The sequence below is a fragment of the Sebastes fasciatus genome, chromosome 10 (assembly GCF_043250625.1).
Source record: "Sebastes fasciatus isolate fSebFas1 chromosome 10, fSebFas1.pri, whole genome shotgun sequence".
NCBI lineage: Eukaryota > Metazoa > Chordata > Actinopteri > Perciformes > Sebastidae > Sebastes > Sebastes fasciatus.
The window spans coordinates 3,615,962-3,643,380 of NC_133804.1; the positions used below are offsets into that span (position 1 = coordinate 3,615,962).

The 27,419-nt window shown below is 40.9% G+C and overlaps 1 protein-coding gene across 2 annotated transcripts; it reads left to right on the top strand.

The window, feature by feature from the left end:
• Positions 1–26,991, top strand: LOC141774926 (long-chain-fatty-acid--CoA ligase 1-like). Of its 2 annotated transcripts, none has more exons than XM_074647744.1 (22): positions 1–92; positions 8,632–8,734; positions 8,777–9,040; positions 10,279–10,393; positions 10,973–11,037; positions 13,188–13,289; positions 14,861–14,960; positions 15,063–15,238; positions 16,753–16,785; positions 16,896–16,947; positions 17,081–17,154; positions 18,307–18,384; positions 18,532–18,666; positions 19,429–19,563; positions 21,383–21,478; positions 21,706–21,778; positions 22,867–22,955; positions 23,057–23,173; positions 23,325–23,468; positions 23,711–23,815; positions 25,505–25,576; positions 25,765–26,991. In XM_074647744.1, the coding sequence occupies exons 3-22, from the start codon at positions 8,846–8,848 to the stop codon at positions 25,897–25,899; spliced, it is 2,091 nt and encodes a 696-aa protein (XP_074503845.1). In that variant the 5' UTR covers positions 1–92; positions 8,632–8,734; positions 8,777–8,845; the 3' UTR covers positions 25,900–26,991. The 2 variants fall into 2 exon arrangements, with proteins under 2 accessions (XP_074503845.1, XP_074503844.1); XM_074647743.1 differs by lacking the exon at positions 1–92 and adding an exon at positions 5,305–5,437.
• Positions 26,992–27,419: the final 428 nt, after the last annotated feature.

Consider the following 27,419-nt stretch of genomic DNA (forward strand, 5'->3'; position numbering starts at 1 on the left):
TTTTGTAACACTCCAGTAAGGTGCGCGTGGTCGGCACCAGAAGCCGCGGGGACATCTGCTGCCGACAGAAGTAACGCGTTACTACAGACACGGTAACCATGGTTCCTTTATTCATACTCAACACTATAGCAGTCTGTTTAGTTGTAGTTATACCACAAGTTAACAACATAGTACTAATGTAGCTTAATGAGAGAACAACACACAGGTGAGGAGAGATAGTTCTGGTCGAACTCTGAGGAGCTGTCAGTCAGTCAGTCTCATGGAGTCTAGTTCAGTCTCACGTGTCTTCTTTATAGATAAATATGACTGAAAAACCTTCGACATTTTGTTTTGTGTTACGCAGTTTTTAAATTCGACGTTAAAAGGAACCAAAGCATCACACGGCTGCTTCTTATACACTCCTCAGTCATGTTTCTCTAACCAACAGCTGCCTGCTCTCATTACACTACATCTACACATTTACGTTATTACACCGTCACACCGCGGAGTCGGCCGGTTAACCAGCTGTAAGTTAACACACACTAGTCTACATTGAGCTCATCGATACTGTAGAGGCTTTAAGTGACTGGCGAGACGTTAAAATGTCTTAAGACACATGTAAAGGATTGTGTACGTGTGGTTCCCATGGATGTATTGATTGTCCCGCCTTTTCATTAACTTTAATGGAGCTTGCCGTCATTTAACCGTTGTAACGGATCATCAACTGACCTTTATGTTCAGTTACTGCTGTCTGTCTGTCAGCTTAACGGTAGAGCTGTTAACTAAAGCTGAGTACATGTTGGCAGAGAGGGAGAGTTAATAGTGAGTTACACTAGTCGGCCTGACAGAGTGTTCAATGTCTACTCAAGTTAAATGCAGATGGTTGATATGAAGTTTAAAGTCCAGCGCTGGTGAGATATCGTCCGTTAACTGACTGTTGCATGGACTTGCATTCTGGTGGCTGCAGTGTGTGTTCATGTGTGTTCATGTGTATGTGGTGGTTTATGTGCATTAATGCAGTAAAGATCAGATAATATTGATATTCTGCAGAAACAGTATGATGCATATAGCAAACATTGTGTGGACAGAGTGTAACAGATGACTACAGGGATCTAGATCTAGTGGCACACTGCAGGTTTTGAGGTGAAAGGTGACTCGTGTCTGATTGGCTGACATCCATGAACCCACCCTGTTGTCATTGGTTCCTTGGTATGCAACCCTCCCCCCCTCTGCACCCTCAGCTCTCTCTCTCTCTCTCTGGTTGGGCTGGTTGATGCTGGTCAGTGCTCTCAGGCTGTGGACCATGGAGTGGACTAGCTGCTAGAATAAAGCGGATCAAGTGCTTCACAGAAAGTCATGCATTTACTAATACACATATATGGACAATATAGATTATGCAGTAGCTGAAGAATATATTACTTGGATTTATTTTACAACAATCCTAATATAAGATTGTTTATATTAGGGCCGTCAATTGATTAAAATATTTAATCGCGATTAATCGCAAAATAATCACATATTTTGTATTTGTTCAAAATGTACCTTAAATGGAGATTTGTCAAGTATTTAATACTTGTATCAACATGGGAGTGGACAAATATGCTGCATTATGCAAATGTATGTATATATTTATTATTGTAAATCAATTATCAACACAAAACAATGACAGATATTGTCCAGAAACCCTCACAGGTACTGCATTTAACATAAAAAATATGCTCAAATCATGGGTACCATGGATGTATAAAAAGATCTGGATACAGCGTTGGAGGCGGGGCCCCATTCATTCCTATGAGAGTTGCTCAGTGGCGCATGAAGCCTAAATGGCTCGACTTCCGTCTGGAAAAGTACCAGGATCTTGGGCAGATTGGACATGCGCAGTAGCGTCTGCTCGGTCACATGACTCGGTCACGGTGTCCCAACGTCACGCCGTCGTCACGGCTTGCGCTCCAGCTTGCGCTCCAGCCTCGGTCTGGGTCTCACTCAAATGAACAGAGGAAGGGAAATAACTCTGGATTCAGCTATTAGTGCGTTTTACAACTTTAAAAACTAAATTTTTTAAATAAGGGTTATTTAGGTATTGTACTGGGAAGTTGATTCATCTCCAAAAGAATTATCCGCTGAGTTACAGACTTCTCCTTCCCAATGTACAGTAAGTCTATGGGAAAAAGTCTTTCTGGGCCCAATGGCATCACGTGACTGACACGGAAGTTGCAGTACCGTCGTTTGGCCACTACGAAAGTCCGGGGGGTTGTTGGGTACCCATAGGACCCATTTTCATTCACATATCTTGAGGTCAGAGGTCAAGGGAAGAAATTGTGTGCAAGTGTGGAGCATTATTTACCTCCTTTATGACAAGCCAGTATGACATGGTTGGTACCAATGGATTCCTCAGGTTTTCTTGTTTCATATGATGCCAGTATCTTCACTCATGCGTTAAAGAAGCGTTATTAGCATTATTATCGTGTTAACTTTGACAGCCCTAGTTTAATATGTTTCTCTGAGGAAAGGATGGGGTTGAAGCTTTCTTGACCTCCGGTTCCACCATGGTGTACATGGATGTGTGTAACATGGAGGTGTTGATTCTACCCAGTTGTGAGAGTTATGACATAGGTATAAATTCAAAGTCAACAGGACTCTGTCTTTGTCCAAATAAAAAACGTAATGGAGTAGAAGTAGCCTATAAAGTAGCGTAACATTGAAATACAAGTACCTCAAAATTGTACTTAAGTACTGTACTTGAGTAAATGTAATGACTTTCAACCATTATGTAGTTGGCTCTTTTGTTGTTGGAATAATAAAAAAGTTCAAAGTTATTTATTAATCTTTTAGCATTCCCATATTGAGATACAGTAATAACAAAGCACTGAATGAATATTTACATAAGTTTAAAGTTTATTCAGAACATTGTTCAAATGATACATACAAATATTAAATTATTTAAGATACAAAAGAAAAAAGTTAGGTGATTCATGTAAGATAACACACACTCCAGAGTCCCAGAAACCAACCAGTATTCCTCTACTGGAATACCTTAGGTTTGCTGTATCTCAGTTCATTTATGATCATTTTACACATATTTTCTTATCCATAATATTAACTGAAATATTTAAGGTATTAACACTAGATTTTGACAAAGAGCCCCTCTACATTGCTGGGCCTCTAGATTTAGTTAAAAAAAAGGCATTAATCACCATAAGGCCATTCTCATTTCAGTTTTTATTGTGCTTTGGACAGTCAACCCAGGGGGCCCTTGGGTAGTTTCCCCCTTCGCGTATTTTAGCCACCTAAAACAAAAGCCTACCTAAAGAAAAATCAATATCAGTTTAAGTGTACACTATATTTCTAATATTTTCACCGCTTTACCTCGCCGTCAGACAGCCCTTTCTGACCGGGAACTGAAGCCGTTGTATCCATCTATGCTATCGCCAAAGCCACAAGACTCCACTGAAAAAACATAGTTTTACCTCGAGAACACGGGGGTTGTTAGTCACCGCTGCCTTGATCGGTGAGTGTTAGTTTGTTTGTGCTAAAGTGTGACTTTGGTGAATCCAAACTAACCATAGCCACACAATAGTTTTTCCAGTTCTGTGAGGTAAATTACTGTTTTTTTCAATGGAGTCTGTCGGCTTTGGCGAGACGATAGATAAAGGCTTCAGTTCCCCGTCAGAAACATAGATTGTATAGCTATCTCAAGGCAAGGTAAACCGGCGGAAATATTCTAAATATAGCGTACACTTAAACTGATATTCACTTTTTTAGGTGGGCCTTTCTTTCAGGTGTCTAAGATACGTTATGCTGCCGGCCCCGTCCACACGTTGCTTTGGTTCTGTGCGGTAACGCCTGTTTGTTTAAGTGTATGCTATATCTATAATATATTTTTACCCCTTTACCTTGCTGTGAGACAGTTATACAGTCTACATTTCCGACAGGGAACTGAAGCCATTATCTATACTCTCACCAAAGCAAACAAACTCCATTGAAAAAAACTCAGTAATTTTACCTTTTCCAGCTTCTCCAAACTGGGGGCGTGCCAACCGTCCTCTACTGTAGTAAATACACTGATTATGGATAAGTACCCCAATTCAAAACACCCGAACTATCCCTTTACGGTATGCTATCATCGACTGATTGAGTTGAGATATGTATGTGACACCATAATCTTATACCTGAAGCAAAAGCACATTTCTGTGATAGTGTTTAGGGTTGCAAAGAGTCAGAAAAGTCCCAAGGGAAGTTAAGCTCAGGAATTTGGAAAATAAAATAAAAGCACTAGGTCTTATGTTTTGGTTAAGAGTATGCCCATTTAATTGAATTGTAACCATGCACTGGATTGGATTTGCTGTCTTCTTGTTTCATGTTTTGGACTGTTAGTCAGACAAAAAAAGCCATCTGAAGACGCTACCTTAGGAAATTGTAATGCATGTAATTCATGTTTGATGAATTAATGGACTCTTACCATAGACCCAATATGAAAGAAACAACCATATATGCCACAACGTAATGAGTCAACAGGACCGCTTCCTCTCTGCTCTGCAGTTTTTCCTTTGGTCAGCTTTTATCTCTCTCTGTCTAATCATCTCAGCTGGCCACACGGGGTCATAGGTCACTGGGGGAAAGGTGAAGGGACCATCCATCCATCCATTATCCGTAACCGCAACCGCTTATCCCATTCAGCGTCGCGGGGGTGCTGGAGCTGATCCCAGCTGACGTTGGGCGAAGGCAGTGACAACCTGGACAGGTCTCCAGACTTTCACAGGGCTGACACATAGAGACAGACAACCATTCACACTCACATTCACACCTACGGGACATTGAGAATCAACAATGAACCTAACCTGCATGTCTTTGGACTGTGGGAGGAAGCCGGAGAACCCGGAGAAAACCCACGCTAACACGGGGAGAACATGCTGAGGGGACCATGCAACTGCTTGAACCTGCTGGCTTTTGCAAAGCACTTAGTCAGTGAAGTCACATCTCTATGCATGTCTAATAGAATCTACAGTAAGACAGATGAACAGGGGTGTGTTGATGCGCAGTGCAGTATTGTGGTATAAAATAGGCTATATATTTTATTGTATTTGTAACAGCAGTTTTAAAAATCCACAATGTCCCTCAACTTTTACTATTTCATTGATCTTGTCAGTGGATAAGTTAATTGATTTTTTACATCAAGTCTTTGAGTCAATCAGACCGACCGTCTTGCCACAACAAGCCAGTCAGAGCCCTCCCTGGAGCCGGTCTGACCTTTGATTGGTAGATTAGCTGAGTTTACTCATCACCTTGTAACAGAACCTGTGCAGAGTGTTTTGTGCCAATAGTATATCATCCTCCTCGTGAGAGCAGAGCGTGCCGGTTGCTGTAGCAGCAGTAACAACAGAATTCCCAGGGTCACTGTTGCTAGATGTTCAGCTGAAGAAGAAAAGCCACTGTCTCGCGTGGCTGCTCTCTGTTACAGGTGAGGGGGGGAAGAAATTCAGTAGGAATAGAACGTTCTGCATTGTGTTTACAGAAGATAGAAACAACATGGTCTTCTTATCATCTGTCTGTGCAGTTATTGAAACCTATAGATACTAGGCCTAGTCTTGTACAGGTTTGTCCAGCTTAGAGGTTGGCGCCGTTACTTGTCTGTAACATTTGAGGTACCTCAGTCACGGAGTTTGAGTGTGGATTTGTGGCAATTACATACGATCGATTTAATGTCTGTGCTGTGAAACACAGCGCCTGAGTTGTATTGTATGTTTTGTATGTTTTTATTTTTCATCGTAATCGTTTCAAAATGAATTGGAAGCAGTCCCGACACTTGAGGCTTTAGAAACCAGAAAGGAGTATTTTATTAGGAGTCTAACAATATTATGATCACAAAAAGCGCAATATGAAAAAATGGAAGAACTTGAAGAGTGACTTTGTAACTTATAAAAAAAACACAATCTTCCCATTACAAGTGAAAAGTTAATTCAAAAGCAAAAAACACACCTTTGCCCAGTTCAGTACACTCGGGGGTAACGTTAGCAAGCCTTATAGATTTAAAGCTGGCTTTACTAAGTTAGTTAACTTACGACATGACTCTCTACTTGTGCTACTGTTACTCTACATTTTAGCATAACATTATCACAAAAGCTCTGTTTCGACCGCAGGAACTTTCCCCTGGAACTGAGAACCGTTTGAGGACCTCATTGAGTTTGGATCCGCAGGGACCAGGGTCTAAATTAAGGCCCCCAAAAAAGACCTTGGTCGGGGGGTAGTACTTTCTGAAAGTACCGGAACCTTCGGGGTGCAGTTTGCAGGGATGACCATCGCTGATTGGTCAAACATACACACAGCGCTGCTGCTTCAACGGCTTCAACTTGTGTACCGCTTCACTCATAAACAAGGAAGCACTCTAGTATCAATTTAGGACTATGTTAGGATGAGGGGAGAGCATTTCTCTTTGTTTGATAACATTGTAAGTAAAGTTAGGCTCAGACAAAGAGAAAAAGAGAGAGAGAGATCGTGTGTGCGAGCTGAAGAAGACGAAGTGCGAGTGGGAGAAGAGAAAGAGAGAGATGTAGTGCGGCAGTACTGTGAATGAGAGAAAGAAAAGGTATTTTCTGATTGTTTCACGGCGTTCACGTTTTTTTCCAGCGTGTTTCTTTAGATGAAACAGGCTGACACACTGACCTGCAGGCTGCAGAGTGTGTTTACCCCTGTGACCACCAGCAGCCCTCGTCACATGCCATGCTGCTTTTTCATACGTCAGCAGACTAATTTGCCTAATCTTTGCAGGTCTTTAGGCCTCGGTGGAAACGCAGACAACTACTTTTCCAGGAACCTTTTAGTCCCTGGAAAAGTAGTTCCAGGGACTAAAAGTCCCAGAAACCTTTGGTGGAAACCCGGCTCATGTGTGGCAAGATAAATGTTCTCAAAAAATTGGTGGAAACCCAGCTATAAGTGTCACTTGTGGCCACAGTGGCTGCTGTTCTGCAAAAGGCTCATTTTAATGCTAATAATTTTTTTTTTTTTTTAAATGATTGCACATTGAAAAGAGCAGAAGTTATTATTTTAAAATGCTAAAATGTAACTCTGACAGATGTTACATTAGGTTATGTATAACAATGAGTCAAATAAGACTGAAGCACTCAAAATCCTCTCTTTATGACGCTAAATCATTGCTAACAATTTACAATTTAAAATTATGAGGTTGATGAGAATCTGAGTGGCCCCTCCAGATTTTTGAAAGCATTCATCATCAGTGAATATTCATTCCAAAAAAAGTGGGGAATGGCAGTAATAGACTAGTTCTTACTTGTGGCTGTTGGATCCGTTTGCTGATAATCAAGTCTGTCAGTGCAACATGTTATTGATGTGATCAGTGTTGTCTCTCAGGCTGTATTGTTAACTTGCAATCTGGGCCGAAGGTTGATGTCTTCATCCTCGAGGTTCACATGGAGGTGGGCCTGTCCCCGTCTCACCTTAAGACCTCAGACTCTGTTTCTAATCTGTTTATTCTTAAACAGCTCTTCTAGTCTGTCGCCTCACCTGTTTGTGCGTTTGTCTCAACACGGAGAACCTTATGTCCCCACCTGTTAAACACAAACACACACACACCATGGGAATGTGACGCCTGCTATCCTCAGATAATCTGTTAAATATATGATATATGATCTAATTATACTGCAACATGAGCCCCTGGCATTATTCTACAGTAGTAGTAGAAGAACAAAGTGTCTGTACTTGAGAGTAGGCTTTAGAAACATAGTCTTGCTGGTGGTTGACCTTAAGTGAGCAATGGATTCAAGAACAAAAACTGAACAAATGCTTTTTGTATCAAGCAATGAAAAAAAGTATAGTGTATTAATCGCACATTTTTTATCTGTTCAAATTGTACTTTAAAGGGAGATTTGTATTTAATACTCTTATCAACATGGGAGTGGGCAAATATGCTGCTTTATGCAAATGTATGTCTATATTTATTATTGTAAATCAATTAACAACACAAAACAATGACAGATATCATCCAGAAACCCTCACAGCTACTGCATTTAGCATAAAAAAATATGCTCAAATCATAACATGGCAAACTGCAGCCCAACAGGCAACAACAGCTGTCAGTGTGTCAGTGTGCTGACTTGACTATGACTTGCCCCCAAACTGCATGTGATTATCATAAAGTGGGCATGTCTGTAAAGGGGAGACTCGTGGGTACCCATAGAGCCCATTTACATTCACATATCTGGAGGTCAGAGGTCATGGGGCCCTTTTGAAAATGGCCATGCCAATTCCTACAGTTTCAATAGGGTCCTCACAGCCCGATGTTGTCGGTGCTCGGGCCCTAATAATTTAATTTAATATAATTTTAAAACTGGACCCAGGTAAGATGGCCATCATATGATTCCATCCTGGAATGGCAAGTCATTAGAACATATCACATCTGCTGTGTTATATCTACGATATCTCATTTCTGAATACTGAAGACATGACTGTGTGTATGCTTTATAACTAGAGATTAGAATTGTATTAAGATTTGACTAATCACAGTACAAACAAACACAACATGAGGGATGTGATTGCTTGGTGCTTAAAAGTAACAAACCTCCAAAAGTTACGGGTCAGAAATACTTGAAGAGATAACTTTTAACAAATGAATGACCAGTCTTCTCTTCCTCCCTTTAGGCCCCCTCCTGGCCAGCTCCTCTCCACACACACTCCGTCCTATAACACACACTCTTCACTTCACCTCAGTGCCATCAAACACACCCGGCCCGTCATTCATCTAACACACACACACAAATTCTCTACTCCACCCACGAACACACACACATACACACCCACAAACGGGTACACTTTCCACAGACACACGCTCGTCTTATATCTTATCAGCAGCATCATGCTGAGCCAGGAGCTCTTGCAGAAGCTGAAGTTGCCAGATCTGGATGATGTCAGCCAGTATTTCAGGAGCGTCTCCACCCCCATGTTGGTCAGCGTGGGGGCAGTGGCTGCTGCGACAACCTACTACCTGGCAACACGGCCCAAACCCCTCCCACCAGTCTGCGACCTCCATATGCAGTCAGTTGAGGTTCCGGTGAGTTTGAGGTCTGTCTGTCAGAGTCAAGTATCTAAACGTCTGCAGGTTAAAATGTATAGATGTGGGCCGCCGCGGTAGCTCACCGGTTAGAGCGGGCGCCCCATGTACCTAGGCGAAGTTTTTACATCGGTTTGAATCTGTCCTGTGGCCCTTTACTACATGTCATCCCCTCTCTCCCCCATTCAAAAACTATCTCTATCTCTGTCAATAAAAAGGAATAAAAGCCCCAAAATAAATAAATAAATCAAATGTATAGACTTTTAACACGAAAGCAACGCTTACCTATAAGGTGACGCTGTGCAGATCTAGGCATGACTGATGATGAAGATCCTGTATATGATATATATTTGTTAATCATTGTAGCCCCCTAAACCTGCAATATGTGGAATACATTTTAAAAAATCAAGGTTTTTGGTACAGCTCTTTCTCAGCTAGCCCCACAATTAACCAGACTGTAACTATGTGGATTAAATATCCAAGCAAGAGTCAATAGACTGAAAGGGATGTTGGAATTACTGAACAATCAATCTTCAGGTCCCAACACACCAAGCCGACGGTCGTCATTTGGGGCCATCGGAAAGCGTCTATCGGCGTAGTTTTTGCCGTGTGACCCGCACCATCGGCTCTAGTCGGCCCGTGTCGGAGGTTTTTCAGTCGACTCAGCATGTTGAATCGGCGGCAGAGCTCGTTGGTGAGAGAAATCACTCTGATTGGCTGTTCAGCTTAAGCGAATCAGTGCGCGAGAAGAGAAACGGAAGTGAGGAAAGCAAGCCAACAAGTAAAGTCAAGAGGGCACACACAGAAGGCTCTTCTCATTTTTCACCTTCATCTCATCTGATTATTCCAATACATTTTCACAACGAGATGAACATCTGGAATGAAGCTAAGTGGTTAGTGAGAGGGGTGTGAAAATGGTTGGCATTAATGTACATATCATAACAACGTCTTGTATATCCACTGTCCTCGGTCTTCCGTTTTCCCTTTTTGAAAGATGAATACAGACTACCACCGCCTACTGGTGTGGAGAGTTATTTCATCTCACGCAGGCGCAGAACGTACGCGGTAGTCGGCCGTTGGCTGTAGTCTTTGCGGTGTGTTCAAGTGCAACTTTTTGGCCAAGACAAAGGCGACGTGAGGCGACGCAACTGTCGGTCTTCGTTGCCGCAAGTTCTCTGATGGCGGTTTGGTGTGTCTTGGCCTTTAGGTTTCATAACCCACATTTGTTTCTTCATCAGGGTGGAGAGTTGGCACGGCGATCAGTTCTGCAGAACGGAGACGGTCACTTAGCGCATTTCTACGATGATGCCAGAACAATGTATGAGTCCTTCCTCAGAGGGGTCCGAGTCTCCAGTAAGTCACAAACACATTATTATGAGTGTATGTATTTTAGGTTGTAGCGCTACTCGAGCCCGTCAGCCTTGCTATTGACCAAAAAGTATTCAAGCCTTTCCTCATGCATGGGGTGTAACCTTCATGTACCACTACAGTAAGCTAGAGCACATTTTGCTTTGTAAGATGTTGACATAACGTTACATTTTACTTTCACTGACTTTACTTAATGTAATTTACTTTAAATTACTGGGCCATATTCTTTTACCCTGTACTTAACTGAACACTATAAATCACAGCGTTTTGAGTCAGCAGCCCTCACTGGTTACATCACAGCATCTTGCCACCAGTATAAGATAAGATAAGATAAGATATTCCTTTATTCCTTTATTATAAACAGTTAGTAATAGTTTTACAGCTGCCCAGAACCAAAACCATGTGTGTGTTTTTTAAAAACAGGTGTCTTACATGTCAGCAGCAGAATATACAGGGTAGGAAGGTACAGTATGTATGTGTGATAAGAGGTTGTCTCTGTTTTTCAATTTCTCCATTTGTTTTTCTCTTTTATTCTCTCTCTGTCGCTCTCCTTTTGTCCTCAAGATAACGGTCCCTGTCTGGGCTCCAGGAAACCCAAACAGCCGTATGAATGGATGTCCTACAGAGAGGTTAGAGTCACCATGAGCAGCTCACCTTATTAAAACATTAGAGCCTCTGGCTTGACAGCATTAGAGCCGAAGTTTGCAGGCAGTAACACTTAATAACTACTATAATTTATAAATGGTAAATTCATAGTTCATTAAACTTAGTTAATAGTTACCTTACTGTTAAAGAACAATGAAATGATAATTAATAATGTATAGTAATTATTAGTAATGCTATATTGTCTGTTATTTTATCATTAGTTTGTGTAATATGAAATAATTAGTTTATAAATTCTATATTGTATCATAGCTGCTAGGAGACGATAACTATTACATTCACTCTGAATACATTAGTAAGGTATTTATTATCAGTTTAATGTTGCACACGTTTACCTTTAAGAAATTTGTTCCTAAAACCTCTATAAACATTACATAGATGGGCCAGAAACCAAATATTAACCACTGACAAAGTATTAACTATCAATCTAAATAATGTTTATAGATGCTTTACAAAGTATTTATTAACCATTTAACAAGGTATTATAATCATCAGTTGCAACTTTATAATGGCCATCCAAATAATGTTTATACATGGTTTACAAATCAGTTATTAACCATAAACAATGTGTTACAAATATTTATCTATGTAATGTTTATAGATGTTTTACATACAATTTCTTTAAGGTTTACAAATAATATCTTATTCATTAACAAATACTTTTATATATAGTCTATAACATGTTATAATGTGTGCAACAATACATTTAAATAACAAATTATAGCATTACTAATAATTAGTAAACATTATTAATCATCATTTCTTGTTTGTTAACAGTAAAATAACTATTAACTATGTATTTACCATTTATAAATGGTGGTTATTATATGGTGTTACTCATTTGACCAGTTTTACACATAGAGTTCAGTTAACGTGTCATGAGGAGTACTACTCAGTCTGTGAAAACAGATCTATAATGTCTTCTGTGGCTCTGGAGGAGCTTTATCAAGTCTGAGAAAATAACCCTGATGATGTCATCAAGGTTATCTAAGCTTGACCTGTCCCAACAAAGGACAAAGTTCTGGGCAAAGGAGGGGAGACCACACGTGAGCTGTAACTAAAAAAAAGTTAATTTGACATGATTAAAACGTAGGGGAATGAGTATAATGAGTGTCACTAGGCTACAAATGTATAACAGAAGGCCTGCGTTACAAACTGGGATTGTGAAGTTTAAAAGTCACGGGCATTTACATGGCAGGAAGAGTCTAGTGAAAAATTATATCGAAGTGCGTTATGGGAAATGTAGGATCCAGTGGTTTTGGAGTTTGACCTATACTATGCATTAAAAGTCAGAATATCTCGGCCTCTGCTACACAGATTTTGATCATTTAATACAAATATGTCAGTGAAATTCATTAGAATATAGCTATTATATTTGTGTTTTGTAGGTCCCAGAGGATGCCTCCTATAATACAACAGGACTGCATGAAAAGTCATATTTAACTCTACAATCCGGAACATGTAGCCTTTATGAACAACTCCCCATTGTTTCGATGTAAACACAAGGTTTTTATCAAACTAAATAAAAGGGCTACACTCTATAAAAAAAAATAAACTTAATTATCTGCTGATTCACTTTGTGTTTTACAGTCAAGCATGCTGTTAGTAAATTATATTAACATGTATTTAATCTGGGCCATTACCATTACGCTTAGTTTAACATTTTAAGCCCTGTATGATATTCCTTTAATACTTCTATAAAGGTTTTACTGACCATAACATTTCAAATTTGTTTCTAATTGCCATAATCACGATCCTATTTGAACAGGGAGATGTGTTTGCTAGTTGTCTGTCACTGATAGTAAAACATTAATTCACCTTGAACAAAGAAACAACGTTAAATATTAATGAAACATTGCAGCTCCACCCGAGTGAACACAACAGTGTTATTACACCAGCCGACTGCTGAGGTGGCCAGTGACATATTAACTGATAGTAACAGTGCATGTCTTTATTTGGTATTGCTGCAATACTGAAAATCATAAAACATGTTCCATCCCTTTTGCCCCTATGTTTGATACATGATGAGGTTGAACAAAGCTCAGTGTATGTAGTTGTTTGTGGGTGCAACATTAACAGGTGTGTATGTATGTGTGTGTGTGTGTGTGTTTTTTAGGTAATGGAGCGAACAGAGAATCTGGGTTCAGCATTTCTTCACAAAGGACACTCCAAGACCAAAGACCCCAACATCGGCATCTTTTCTCAGAACAGACCTGAGGTAGAGGCACCCTTTACCTGTAGTGCATGATTGCCGGGCGTCAAAATCACACTCCTCCTCTGACTCATAACTCAGTCAAATCTGAACAAACAGACACGCATGCATATTTTTTTGATTCAGTGGATATCATTATCCCCGATGTCCATTGTGAATAAACGTCAAAAAACCCGCTTAGAAATCAGAGAACTCCAGAACATGCCTGAGAATCATCACATTGTTAAGTTTTCCTCAATATCAAAGTAATCCAGTGATAGTTGTCTGTACATTCACGGGTACATTGCAGACAGGAACGGCTAACAGCTAATTCAGCATACTTTTTTCATCCCATTACATCCTTCAAGGCATTATGGGAATTGTAGTTCAAGAACTTAAAGCAGGATTATCCTCCAAATAGAAGTAAGATAGGATGACAAAATCTATTAATATTAACTTTTCAGTACATCGTTTTTACCGTACCATGGTTCATAATGTCCCATTAAGTGGTTCTTATGTTCCTGTAACACTGACACTAAACTCTATCCACTCATTAACAGACATGGCGTCTGTGTTGAAAGCCTGTAAATCATAAAACTTTTTTTCCCATAAAAACTGCCCTATGACATCTGTAGTAGAACTCACAAGCAAATTAATTCTGAAAATAACATTGGTGTATGGCTATCTGGCTAATACATGTAGGGGCTTTGATAAAAACCTGTAAAAAATGATGGAGAAAATGCAGCAAAAAGGCTAGGGTTTATAGCTTTAAAGCTTTAAAGTAGGGCTGTCAGTCAATTCAAATATTTCATGGGGATTAATTGCATGATTGTCCATAGTTAATCATGATTAATTGCAAATGAATCAAACATTTTTTATCTGTTCCTTAATGTACCTTAAAGGGAGATTTGTCAAGTATTTTTCACTCTTATAACTAACATGGGAATGGGCAAATATGCTGTGCATATGTACATATTTATTATTAAAAATCAATTAACAACACAAAACAATAACAAATATTGTCCAGAATCCCTCATTTAGCCTAAAAGATCATAGCATGTCAAACTGCAGCCCAACAGGCAACAACAGCTGTCAGTGTGTCAGTGTGCTGACTTGACTATGACTTCCCCCAAAACTGCACGTGATTATCATAAAGTGGGCATGTCTGTAAAGGGGAGACTCGTGGGTACCCATAGAACCCATTTTCATTCACACATCTTGAGGTCAGAGGTCAAGGGACCCTTTTGAAAATGATGGGAGTGTCTTCACTGTAGCTTTAAAACTTGCTTGAGCCCACTACAACGTCCGAAAGATCGATTGCGTTAATGGCGTTAACTTGCGTTATTATCGGCTTAACTTTGACAGCCCTAAAATTATCTATAAACACAAACATCTAGTAATAACTGCATTCCCCAGCGGAGTGCGTATACAGTCTATTTATAGTCTATATAGTCTAGTTTTTTATCTGCTATTGTTTCTGAGTATATGGATTAACCCATAATGCTTGTTTGTCTCTCGGTGTGTGTGTGTGTGTGTGTGTGTGTGTGTGTGTGTGTGTGTGTGTGTGTGTGTGTGTGTGTGTGTGTGTGTGTGTGTAGTGGACCATCAGTGAGCTGGCATGTTACACATATTCCCTGGTGTCAGTCCCTCTCTACGACACACTGGGAACAGAAGCCATCGGCTATATTATAGACAAAGGTAAACTACAGCAGCAACAACATAATTCCATCATACCCTTAAACGCCGGTGTCGTTGTGGGTGAAGAACTGATGTGTGTGCATGTGTTTTTATGTTCTGCAGCTTCTATTTCGACTATAGTGTGTGACGTGGTAGAGAAAGCCAACCTGGTACTGGACTGTGTTAAGGACAGGAGGCACTCAGTGAAAACCATCGTTCTAATGGAGACCCCTGGAGCCGACCTGGTCAACAGGGGGCACAAGTCTGGAATCCACATCCTCAGCCTGCAGGAGATGGAGGTCAGCAGGCAGCTTCTGTCACCAGCTTTCTATTTCTTTTATTCCTTAATTCCTTTTACCGTAATGCCTTTTTTGTGTGTTGAGTTATTACCTCCACCAAGGCCAAAGGCCTAGGAAGGGGGTTATGTTTTCACCGGCGTTGTTTTTTTTTGTTTGTTGGTTTGTTTGTTTGTCTGTTAGCAGGATTGCTCCAAAAGTTTGAGATGGATTTGAATGAAATTGTTTGGAGGGGTGGGGTGTGGCACAATGAACAATCCATTTGATTTTTGTGGCGATCCGGGTCATGATCCGGATTCAGGAATTTTCTTTACGGATTCCGATCAGCCAGAACATTAAGACCTCTGGGATAACACATGCGCAGTGTAACTGATGACGCGTTGATGACGCATGACCCCGCCTCTTTCCTTCAGAGAGAGAGCGGGGGGAGGGGGTGTGGGGGGGACAACTGTAGATTTGCCGTTTTTTCACATTTAACTCAGAAATTCCAGTTGAGTTCGACCACAGCACACTTGGTCATTGTTGGAAAGAGTAACGACGACGGAAGTGTTTTACGATGCTCCTCTACGTACAGCTGATCTCAACATAAACAAAAATACACGTGGATGATGGCGCAAGCTGAATGGAGGGGGGGGGGGGGCAATCGTACGGGAGGAGGTCTGCGCTCTCAGAGTGCCATTCTAGTTTGTTGTTTTCATTCTTCTTCTTCAGTTAGTTTGGAAATATTCCATACTGTTGTTCACACAACAATTTTAGCCTTCTTCCTCTGTCTTTGGTTATTTTACTCTAACCTTCCATCTTGTTGGTTTTGTTAATCCTTAGCTTGGCGACTTGTTACAAACAAGCTAAAACAAAAGCAGTCTGTATGTAGTCTAACTATTTAGCTTAGTTTGCCACGTATCTTAAAATTCTTGTTAACTTATCTGCTGGCTGAGACAAAGCAGCCCCTCCTCTCTCTACCAGCGGTGTCTGCAGTCAGTGAATCACATCAGCAGAGGGAGGAGGACAAGAGGAATGGCTGATACTGACTGATGTCTGTGTTCTTCATTCTGTCTTAACTTCACTCAGGAATGTTATCTATTTTGTTGACATTCTGGATTAGTTTCCAGATATTATTGAGTTGATATAGTGTTTTGCTGTTGTGAACATTACTGTTGCAGCTTGAAGAAACATTCAGTAAATTCTAGTCCTGTTCTGAATTTTTTTTTTTTTTTAAATAATATGTTAAAAAGCAATTATTTAGTAAAGAAAAATAACTGATAATAGTACTGATAAAGAACCGAACCAATAAGGAGTATCGAAAAGATTAGTAGTATCAATAAAATCCTACTGATACCCAGCCTTAGTTCTTGCTAGTTTTCTTATTGTGGTGTCTTCATTCCAGTTGTCTAGTTTTTGTTTCTTTAGATTTTCTTTATTTTTTATTTTCTTTATTACTGTTTTTTGTTGTTGTTATTTTCTCTGTCACTTGATTCCATCCATGTTGGCTTCATTAATGTGCTTTTAATGTTGTTCAGTTTATCGGGAAGGCCAACCATCGCAAACCGGTGGTAAGTAAACACTGGCCTGTAAATGACCCATAACCAGTCAATATTTAAAATGACGATGGTGTTGTGTGTTATGTGGCACTGTTTGACCATTGACTCCCCTATCTCTGCAGCCTCCGCGACCTGAGGACATGGCTCTCATCTGCTTCACCAGTGGAACAACAGGTGACAGACACACACAGACATACATGAGTATCTGAAATATTTATCACATATACACTTAAACTCTAAAGACGTTATGTGTGTGTGTGTGTGTGTGTGTGTGTGTGTGTGTGTGTGTGTGTGTGTGTACTTTCAGGAAACCCAAAGGGAGCTATGTTGACACATAGGAATATTGTGTCCAACTGCGCAGCCTTCATCAAATTGACGGAGGTGAGGCGCTGATGTAATACTTGAGCTGTTAAAGTTACAGTGAAACAACAGTTAAAAGCATCTTGAACTTCTGTCATAGAAGGGATTTTAGACGGATTTAGATCAAAGGAGGAGATAGGTTTCCTCCTCTACCACCTCCTCTCCTTATCTACCTCCTAATTTCCTCTCCTACCTCCTTCTCTACCGCCTCCTTTCCTCATCTCCTTCTCTACCTCCTCCTTTCCTCTTCTACCTCTTCCTCTCCTTCCTAACCTCCTCCTTCTCTACCTCCTAATTTCCTCTCCTACCTCCTTCTCTACCGCCTCCTTTCCTCATCTCCTTCTCTACCTCCTCCTTTCCTCTTCTACCTCTTCCTCTCCTTCCTAACCTCCTCCTTCTCTACCTCCTTCTTTCCTTATCTACCTCCTCCCTTCAACCTGTACCTCCTCCTCCCCTTTTATACCTCCTCCTTTCCTCCCCTACATCCTCCTTTACCTCCTTCTTTCCTCATCTACCTCCTCCTCTCCTCTCTTCCTTTACCTCCTCTTCTCCTCCTCTACCTCCTCCTCTAAAAAGGACCATATATTGTTGAGATTATGGTCAGTGTCTGTTGAGTGAAGTTCAATGTCAGGAGTAACTCAGAATGGGACATAGTGAGATGCAGTGAAAGCAGAGGATAGTCAGGGAAGAGGGAGAGGGGTTAGAGCAGCTTGACTGTGATTTAGCATTATTGTTTTTCAATAAGTATTAAAAAAAGAACAACATTTGGTTAATGGATGACGGAGCAGAGAGAAGGAACGGGGGGGATTGGTGAGGTCGTGTCCACCCCATTGTTTTGACACTTCAAACCCTCCGCTGACTCAGGATCCAGAAGTGCCAGCATACTTTAAGAGGAAGAACTACCAATAAAACGTTGTCAGTATTTGTTTGAAGCGTGAGGGACTTTGATAAACTCTTTCCTCTTCTCTCCAGTCTTACGCTCAGACCACCTCAGATGATGTCATGATGTCTTTTCTGCCTCTGGCTCACATGTTTGAGAGGGTGGTGGAGGTACAAACATTAACACTGACTGCTCTCCCTTCCTGTCTGTTTGTGTCTGTGTGTGTGCGTTCCCCTGTCTGTTTGTCTGGGTCATGTCCATTGGTGTGTGTTTGTATTCCTGTCTGTGGGTAGGTTTGCTGTCCATTGTCTTGCAGTGATGTCCATATATCCTTCCTGCCCTTGGCTCATATGTTTGAGCGAGTAGTACAGGTATTGTATGTTCCCTTAGTTCCCATAGTCGCCCATCGTTAAAGACAGATCAATATCCCTCCAAACCATGGGTGTTAACCTCTCCTTCATGACATACTGGTGACTTCTTAACTTTTCCCTCCTGTATCTTCCGGATGTTGCTGACAGAGTGTGATGATAGTGCAGGGAGCCAGGATTGGCTTCTTCCAGGGAGATATTCGTCTGCTGGCAGATGACCTGAGCACACTGAAACCTACAGTGTTTCCTGTGGTACCCCGACTCCTGAACAGAATGTATGATAAGGTAGGTGGGACAAGATGGTGATAGCCTCATAAACCAACACAGCCTCACGGCAGTACGTGAAATAGTCACAAAACGTAATCTATTTGATTCATGTACACAGACACCAATTTCTCCTTTTTTTCATGACGCTCAGCATGACTTTCAACAACATATTTTTGTGCATTTTCCTATGAATATCCAGCCACACGTAACGCATGTGTCAATTTCCACTCCAGTCTTTTCAAAATAAAACTACTTAGGTTTAGGAATAGATATACGTGGTTAGGCTTCGGCAACAAACTGCTAAACTAGGTTTAGGATAAGATCGCCTTTTGGGTTCAAATAAAACCGGAAGTGGCGTAACTTAAGAACGGAAGTTACGTGACAAAAACTACTTAGTTAGGTTTAGGAAAAGATCGTGGCTTGGGTTAAAATAAAACTGGAAGTGCTGTAACTTTAGTACGGAAGTTACGTGACAAATAAATCAGCTTTGACTTTTGGTTAACAATTACGTGGATTACATCCGAATTGATTTTGTGCTGACCATCACAAAAAAAATGGGAAATTCGTGTCTGTGTACACAAATCAATACATACAATTTTGTGATTCTGAGTCTCTGACCCTGCTCATATTAATATTTTCGACTGGTGAATGTTGAAGATGTCACTTTACCTCCATTTTGAATGAATGCAGTATAAACATTAAGGATGATGATGATGATGATGATGATGATGATGATGATGATGATGATGAGCCTTTGTGTGTATGTGTGTGTCTCTGTAGATCTTTGGGCAGGCCGACACCTCTCTGAAGCGCTGGGTGCTGGAATTTGCCTACAGGAGGAAGGAATCAGAGATAAGGAGAGGCATCGTGAGGAGAGACAGTATCTGGGATCGACTCATCTTCTGGAAGGTTCAGGTACACAGAACCAGCAGAGTCACTGTATAGTTGAGTGCTACATGTCCAGGAATGCATTTCATCAGGGCCGGTTGATATATCAAATTAATTCGATTAACTCAAACTTTTGTTTTCAGCACCATCTGTAGAATGTCTCCAATGTGAAAATTTAGTTATTCCATTTTTTTAAATTACAAAGTGACTCCAGCTGTCTTCCTGCATTTTGCAGTAGAATAGTTGATGAAAGCCTCGAGTTCAGCATTTGTTATATGATACATTTTACAGTGTTTTGGCATACTCCCAGATTTAGCCGTATTTATTCGAGCCACAGTATACGGCTGAAGAAAAGCAGCGGAGAGAGGCCGAGGCTGCGGCTGCATTAGTCGTGCAAGATGATATCAAAGAGGCAAAACTTCTGTGATTTTTTGACAACAGCTGCTAGGACTGAAAACGCGAGTCCGTGGCCATGGATGTATAAAGAGACGTCTGTAAATCAGAGGGTGCATTTTTTTTTTAGGTAAATCAACTTCCCAGTATGAAGGCTTAACGGCCCTCATTTAAATCATGATGTCCTAAAAGTTGTTAAATGAACTAATAGCTGAATCCAGAGTTATTTTCTTCGGCATAATGAACGTTCATCAGACCCACGGGACTGTACCGCCCTGCACGCTCATATGACATATCTGGTTCTGTCAGCTTCCTGCTAGCTGTATGCAGGTGTAATAATGGATATATTGACTGTAATTCATCACTTTTATTATCTTATAATACACCCATGGGCTGTATGCTGTCAGCCTGTACCGTGGTGGATGTATTAACGTCTCTGTTCCCAAACAACCGACTATCGGCCAGTAGCTAGTAGCGCTAGTAGTATGACATAAACAGGATTTAATGTAGTTGTAGGGTATTTACTAACACACAGGGCAAAAGACCAGCACACAACCTCTTCTACATCCATGGCCTGTGGTCTATTGGACTCCATTTTGGAGGTTCATGACATGAAAAGGTTTGAGATTACTCTCAAAATCTGTGTGCTGGATTTTTCTGACTTCCATTTATGTCCATCGCTCATTTTATGCTCCTCTGGGAAGCAGCCGGGAAAAAAAGTCTAATAAATAAATAAGTAACTAAGTAAGTAAATAGTTATAATAGTATGCATATTTATGATATTTGTATTGTTCAACACAGGCCATTTCGGTAGAGACAATAAAATGATGACAATAGAATAGAAATCATTTAGTTTTACTTTTGTACGGCACTTTGTAGGCGTACATTTTACTGGCGTCCGGTAGTCACTCTCAGTCTGAAACGGCGGAGGCGTAGCTCTGCTGCTGGGCGCTGATGTTGCAATGGAACGAGCAATTGGCTTTCACTTCTTATCAATATACGTTCTTTGAGGATATGGCTGACGGGGACCCTCCGGGCGTCAGAGGCTCGCGCCCAATGCATCCTGGTACATGTAGGCACTGCTGGCACGGCTCCTCCCAAAGGAGAACTCAGCTTTCTGGGTTAAAATAGCATGCGCTGCGGAATTTACTGCTTCAACACTGATTGGACCACATAAAAGGTGGCGGATTTTCCCTTTTCATAAAAGTGGTTTTGTTTACAATTTACTCTAAGTTCAGATACTTGGTGGAAATGGTGGTTTAAGGCACATGTCGGGTTCAAAACACTGTGTAAAGTCATGTAAGGTTTGCAGACACATGCTTAAGTTATATGTAGGGTTTCTAGGGACTTTTACATAGTCTTCTGGTTGAATGCTTTTTTTTTTTACATGAATTAGTTGTGGATGCACCTGATAGAGCTGTCCAGTATTAATGTAGTGTGCTGCTCTCTACAGGCTAGCCTCGGAGGCCGCGTGCGTCTCATGATTACAGGAGCAGCTCCCATCTCTCCTACTGTCCTCACCTTCCTCAGAGCTGCAATAGGCTGTCAGGTAACGCAGACACCACACACGCAAGTCGAGTTCAGCCCTTGTTTCACATGTCTTTCTATCTGAATTCTGCAGTACAGCAGGTAATTAAAAAATATAATATGTAGAAATGCTGCCATCTGATCGGACTATAACACTTCCTCATCCACACTCCTCTTCTGTTCCCAATTAGTTAGACAATAATAATCATAATAATAATTTATATATTTATATATTTTTCTCCGACTCAGTTCTATGAAGGTTACGGACAAACAGAGTGTACTGCTGGATGCACCATGACCATGCCCGGGGAATGGAATGCAGGTAATGAATAACAAAGCTGTGTTACATCCTGTTTTATTTTAGTGTTTCCCGTTGAGCCCCTCAGCTGAGTCTATATAGATGAGCCCTTTAGTTCAGATCCCTCTCTCTCCACCCTGCTGCAGCAGCACCTCTGTGCTGCTTGGTATCTGGTCTTTCATTTATTCATTCTTTTATTTCAATAAATTATCATGCAGAAAAAAATCTCCTCTCACTCTCCTGAGCGAGCCCTGTTTCTGAGAACGGGAGCGTCAATATTCTGAGTTAGTTAAGCCTGAGACTGTGATAGTCTGGCGACCTGTCCAGGGTGTACCCAGCTGGGCTCATAGATGATTACTATTTAAAATCTACTTTATTTTAACCTTTAAATCACCAAACACATTATTACTGGATCAGACTGTGAGCTCACGGTCATGTCTCTATGTTTAGATATATTTATTAAATCTTCAACTATATTTTACATTTTCAGTTCTGCTGGCTCCTGTGTTTCGTCCCCGTCAGATAAAAGATGAACAAATATCTTTAAAATGTTACGTAGGCTACAGCCTAATACACAGTCAGATTCCACCACTTTATCATCCATTAAGGAAATGTCAGTCTGGTAAAAGATGAATTAACTGAATACAACTTTATTATATTATTGACACTTTTCCCCGCTCTGACTTCTCTTAGAGATAAATGTGTACAGTCAACATATACATGCATTAATATCTCTACATGGACTGGATTAAAACGGAGGTTCTGCCACTTGTTTACCTGTTGCCATGGTGAATCGTATTATCAGAGCTCCATTCATGATGGCTTTTTATGTTCAGGTTCAACCTACTCAGAGTTGATTGAACTGACTCTGATCAGCTGTTCTGGAACCCAAAACTCAGAGTTTCCCACCTCAGGATTAGTCAACTCAGAGTTCAGGCTGCGACTCAGAGTTTGTCAAACCTGCTTTCTGAAACGGGGCCCTCTTGTTGTGTCCATTATTATGTTCGGTGTTTGAGCCAGCCGTAACAGCTGCTTGACTTACTACATGCCCTAAGTTATAAAGACAAAGTTGAATGATTACTCAGCTTTACGAGAACTAAACATGCCTGCAGGTCACGTTGGAGCTCCTCTGCCCTGTAACTCAATGAAACTGGTGGACGTGCCTGAGATGAACTACCTGGCTGTTAACGGGGAGGGAGAGGTGAAACAGACATCTTCACAGAAACTCTGTCTTTCATATAGTTTACCATAATGTACGTCATTCATGAGTGTGTGTGTGTGTGTGTGTGTGTTGGTTTTTAGGTGTGTGTGAAGGGTCCTAATGTGTTCCAGGGCTACCTGAAGGACCCTGAGAAGACTGCGGAGGCTCTCGATGCAGACGGGTGGCTTCACACCGGAGACGTTGGGAAATGGCTTCCTGTAAGTAATGTCGTTTGAGTTCAACCTCGCACATTTTATTTCGCCTCAACTTCACAAATATTTATTTAACCGGAAGTTCATTACTTTTAGCTGCATTGTCTAACAGCTTGTAGATTTTTAATAAAATGTCATTCTGGGTGTGTGTCGACAGAACGGCACGCTGAAGATCGTGGACAGGAAGAAGCACATCTTTAAGCTGGCACAGGGGGAGTACATTGCTCCTGAAAAGATCGAGAATGTCTACATAAGGAGTGATGCAGTGGCGCAGGTCTTTGTGCACGGAGACAGTCTGCAGGTAGGTGGAGGACATTCTGAGTGTGTGTGTGTGTGTGTGGTAGTATTCCCTGTTTAACTGCCATCGAGCAAAACGCTTGGCCCACAAATTTGCTCCCGTCTCCTTCTGACCGCTGTTCCCTTCGGTGAAAAACTTCAGCGTCTCTCAGTGGGATTGGTGTATTATGAAGTACTGACTACACTTTATAATCATTCTAAAAGTCCCTGCTGTATTTAACTTACATGCATGGTGTTTATCTCCAGGCCTGTCTGATAGCAGTGGTGGTTCCTGATCCTGACTTCTTGTCTGGCTGGACCAAGAGGACTCTGAGACTGGAGGGCAGCTACCACGAACTATGTGGCAGAGCGGTAATACAGTTCAAATATATTCAGGAGAACACATTTGGAACATGATAGGTGGTGTTGATGAAGGGCTACTTGAGTTTACCTGGTAGGACTATGGGGGGGTAACTATTGCTGTACATGGGGTCTGCACAAGATCAGGAACTAACATGAACGTATACAGTAAAATGCAATCTAATAACTCTGCATCAAATACTACTTTGTAAAACTTATTTTTTAATGAAGACTGTCAGAAAAATGAAACTTTAACTCAACTTTTGTGGTGTTGTATTGGATTGCACTGATTGTAAGGTATTCCTGTTGTTTGTCCTCTGTATTCACATACATACATGTGTTTACAAAATGACTGCGCACATACTACCTTGGAATTATGTTTTTATTGCTACTGTTGCAGATTGCAACCAACCTCAGCCTCTCCCACTAGCCAAGCATGAAGGAGAGCTGCAGTGTCCGACTCGAAAACGCGAATGGCCCTCTTTAGAGCCAGTTGTTGTAAGAGTAGCGCAGGTCATTTGGAGCAGAGCCAGTGTGTAGAGTTTGTGTGCGCGTGGGAAGTGAGTGGTGAAGCAAGAGAGAGAGAGCGGCGGCGATGGCAGCAAGTAACGTTGTGGACTCCGGCCCAAGCAGGAAAAGTTGAAAAGTATTTGGTTTGTCCGTTCTGGGCTACTGTAGAAACATAGCGGACTCCATGAAGAGGACCCGCTCCCTATGTAGATATAAACAGCTCATTCTAAGGTAACGAAAACACGATTCTTATTATCAGGTGATTATACACTGAAGAAAACATACTTATTAATATTATATTACATTTCTGCCAATAGATCCCCCTAACTGTTACACACTGGTCCTTTAAGACTGAATGGGGGTTGTGAGTTGGACCAAACACCCATTTAGCATTGACTTGTGGAAAACCATAGCCTGTGTTAAGTAGTAGCTCTATGTAAGAATCACAAATTGCTTGTTAACAGTGACACCTGTGGTTGTTAAGTCAACAACAGTCAGCGCCCTGGTGCTCGTGAGCGAGCATCGGTCAAAACAGACGAGACTGAACGTGACTGACAGGCATCGTGGTGGTTAACGTTAGCAACATTAGCCAGCTAAAACCACAATATCACTCTATATTTCACATGCTTGGCAGAAATGTTAGCTTACCTGTCCAATAGGAATTTTGCCAGCTCAGAGAGTTTTGATACCCAAAACCAAACGAAGGTCCCTCCATGAATCGAAGGCCCGGTCGATGTTGATCCTAGTTTTCCCCCAATGTCAGTCACATTCCTGTTTTGCAAGTCGGCCTTCACTAGATATAACTTTGGGTTTTTTTGTGTCGTGGAGTTTGTGTTGGAGTCTGAGTTGTGGTGGGGGCTGGTCGTTTGTTGGCGTTAGCGGTTAGTTGCACACTAGCCCTGTAGCGGAGCTTAACAGAGTTAACGCACATGTGAGCACGCATGACGTCACATTTGTCGGATTTTCCCGGAAAAACTGACCTGCATCCTTCACATTAAAAGCAGTCTACAGGCTGATAGAGGAAACCCAGAAAGTCACGGAAAGTCAAATGTTTTGGGTTAGGTTACAACCTGTTCACACATTGGCAATAAAAAATGATTAAAAAACATTTATACGTATAAAAACGTACATACAGTCCCATTAATTGAAGTGACATCATTATTCTGATGCACCTCTTTTTCGTCTGTTCAGGAAGTCAAGGCAGCCATCTTTGAGGACATGGTGCAACTGGGCAAAGAAGCAGGCCTCAAGTCCTTTGAGCAGGTAAAACACTTGATCACAATTCAGCGAAGTTTTGAAATATCTTTTCCTGTGTACCACTATGTAGCTCTGTAGACTTTGTAGTGTTCTTCCATGCTGTGTTCAGGCAGGAGATGCTGTTTTCCTGGAAGTGAAACATCATCATCCTGTTTAACACAATGTGCCAACATGTGTGTGTGTGTGTCCTTTAGGTGAGGTCCATCTACATCCACACCGAGCTGTTCTCCATCGAGAACAACCTGCTCACTCCGACGCTGAAGGCCAAGAGGAACGAAATGCGACAGTACTTCAGATCCCAGATAGACGAGCTGTACGCCGGGATGTAAATGTAGAAGGAGGGCAACATGGAAGAAAGGTGTTTTTAGATGAAGGGAAAAGGAATAGGTGAGCACAAGCTAAAGCACACATAAAGAGATCCTCCCAGACCTAAAAGACCATCAGCATGTTTAGTCCTCATGGCCAGTAACACTAGAAACAACAGCGGGTTGGAGCTTGATTCAGAGCATTTAGAACAAAATCAATAGCCTATAGGATCTCTGGCACAGCATACAGACCTCTGATGGTCCAGAGTCAATTTTATACTTGAAATAATTTGTCTATTGATGAAATATTTTTGTCTATGCTATGTACAGTACAAATTCTGTGCTAACGTGTTGATTCTAATCAGCTATTTTGCGATAACATCTCCATTATGGGTGTTTTTAAAGGGAAATATCAAAGTGCAGCTCTGTAGCATCAGACATCTCAGGACTTCACTGGCAAGAAGCACACACACACACATACATACCTCCTACACACACACCATTTAACGTCAAGGATAGAGGGAGACTCAGACCTCTGAAACGGGTTCACCGAGGGTTAAAGTTGGATTGGGAGCCATGTTGATCACTTTGTAACCCAATCAGCTTCAACATTTCAGTGTCTTTGATGAGATTTTTTGTCAAATGTTGTGATTTAATTCTACTATGTTTCTTCTTGAGTCTGCTCTGTAGAAAGTTGAACTCTTCAGTGGATCAGGATTGTTTCTGTTGGTTTTGATTTTTTTCATGAATAAGCTTGGGTCCAGTTAGGACTCTGGGAACCAGCAGAGTGAGCCATATTAAAGATAATCTAGGGAATTCAGGTACTAAAGAACAGACCGGACAAAGGGAAACTGTCAATGTTTTAATTTATTTATGAAGGTAACGTGAAGGGAAGAGATTTGTTAAAGGAATCAGTTTTCTTAAATTATTATTATACTGAAGTGGGGTGAAACTATATACATTTCAAAATAACATTGTTCACAACCCGAATGCAATCCTTTTGAATGTTTATAGTTTGAATTTTATGGAAGTACTTTTGACTGTGGTCTTGCTATAATTGTTTTTACTGTCATCTCAGATCTGTTTTGTAAAGATTTTAATTAAAAATCATCAAAAGAGCGGTGTGATCTCATGTCTTTTGCTTTATCAGGGCTGTGTGTACAGGAAAAACTATTTAAATATGTAGTTCACTTTTAGAGAGTCCTATTATATTTACTCCAGAGATTTGTATACTGGTATATATGGTATTCATGAGGCCAGGACAATTTTATTTAGTATGGATTTAATTGATTATATGCACTGGACTATTAAAAAAAACATCATTTTTTCTTGCTTAGTTGCTGAAGCTAGAAATGTTGTGTTTTAGGTATTTAAATAAACTTTTTGATTTCACTGCTCTTTTCCTCTTGTAGGCCTACGCTACTTTGTTCCCTTGGAGCAAAAGGGTCTGGTAGGGGTCTGGGTATCATCGGATAATTCGTTATTCATTTGGAATTCAAAAACGAAATTTTTTTTTTTTGCATTTTTCTGTTTTAACCCAAAAA

Excerpts from the sequence above, each read along its gene's own strand:
- LOC141774926 (XM_074647744.1), top strand. The coding sequence starts at position 8,846 with ATGCTGAGCCAGGAGCTCTTGCAGAAGCTGAAGTTGCCAGATCTGGAT. Across the intron at positions 18,385-18,531 it reads TGTTTGAGCGAGTAGTACAG|AGTGTGATGATAGTGCAGGG; the intron begins GTATTGTATGTT and ends TGTTGCTGACAG. Across the intron at positions 18,667-19,428 it reads TGAACAGAATGTATGATAAG|ATCTTTGGGCAGGCCGACAC; the intron begins GTAGGTGGGACA and ends GTGTCTCTGTAG.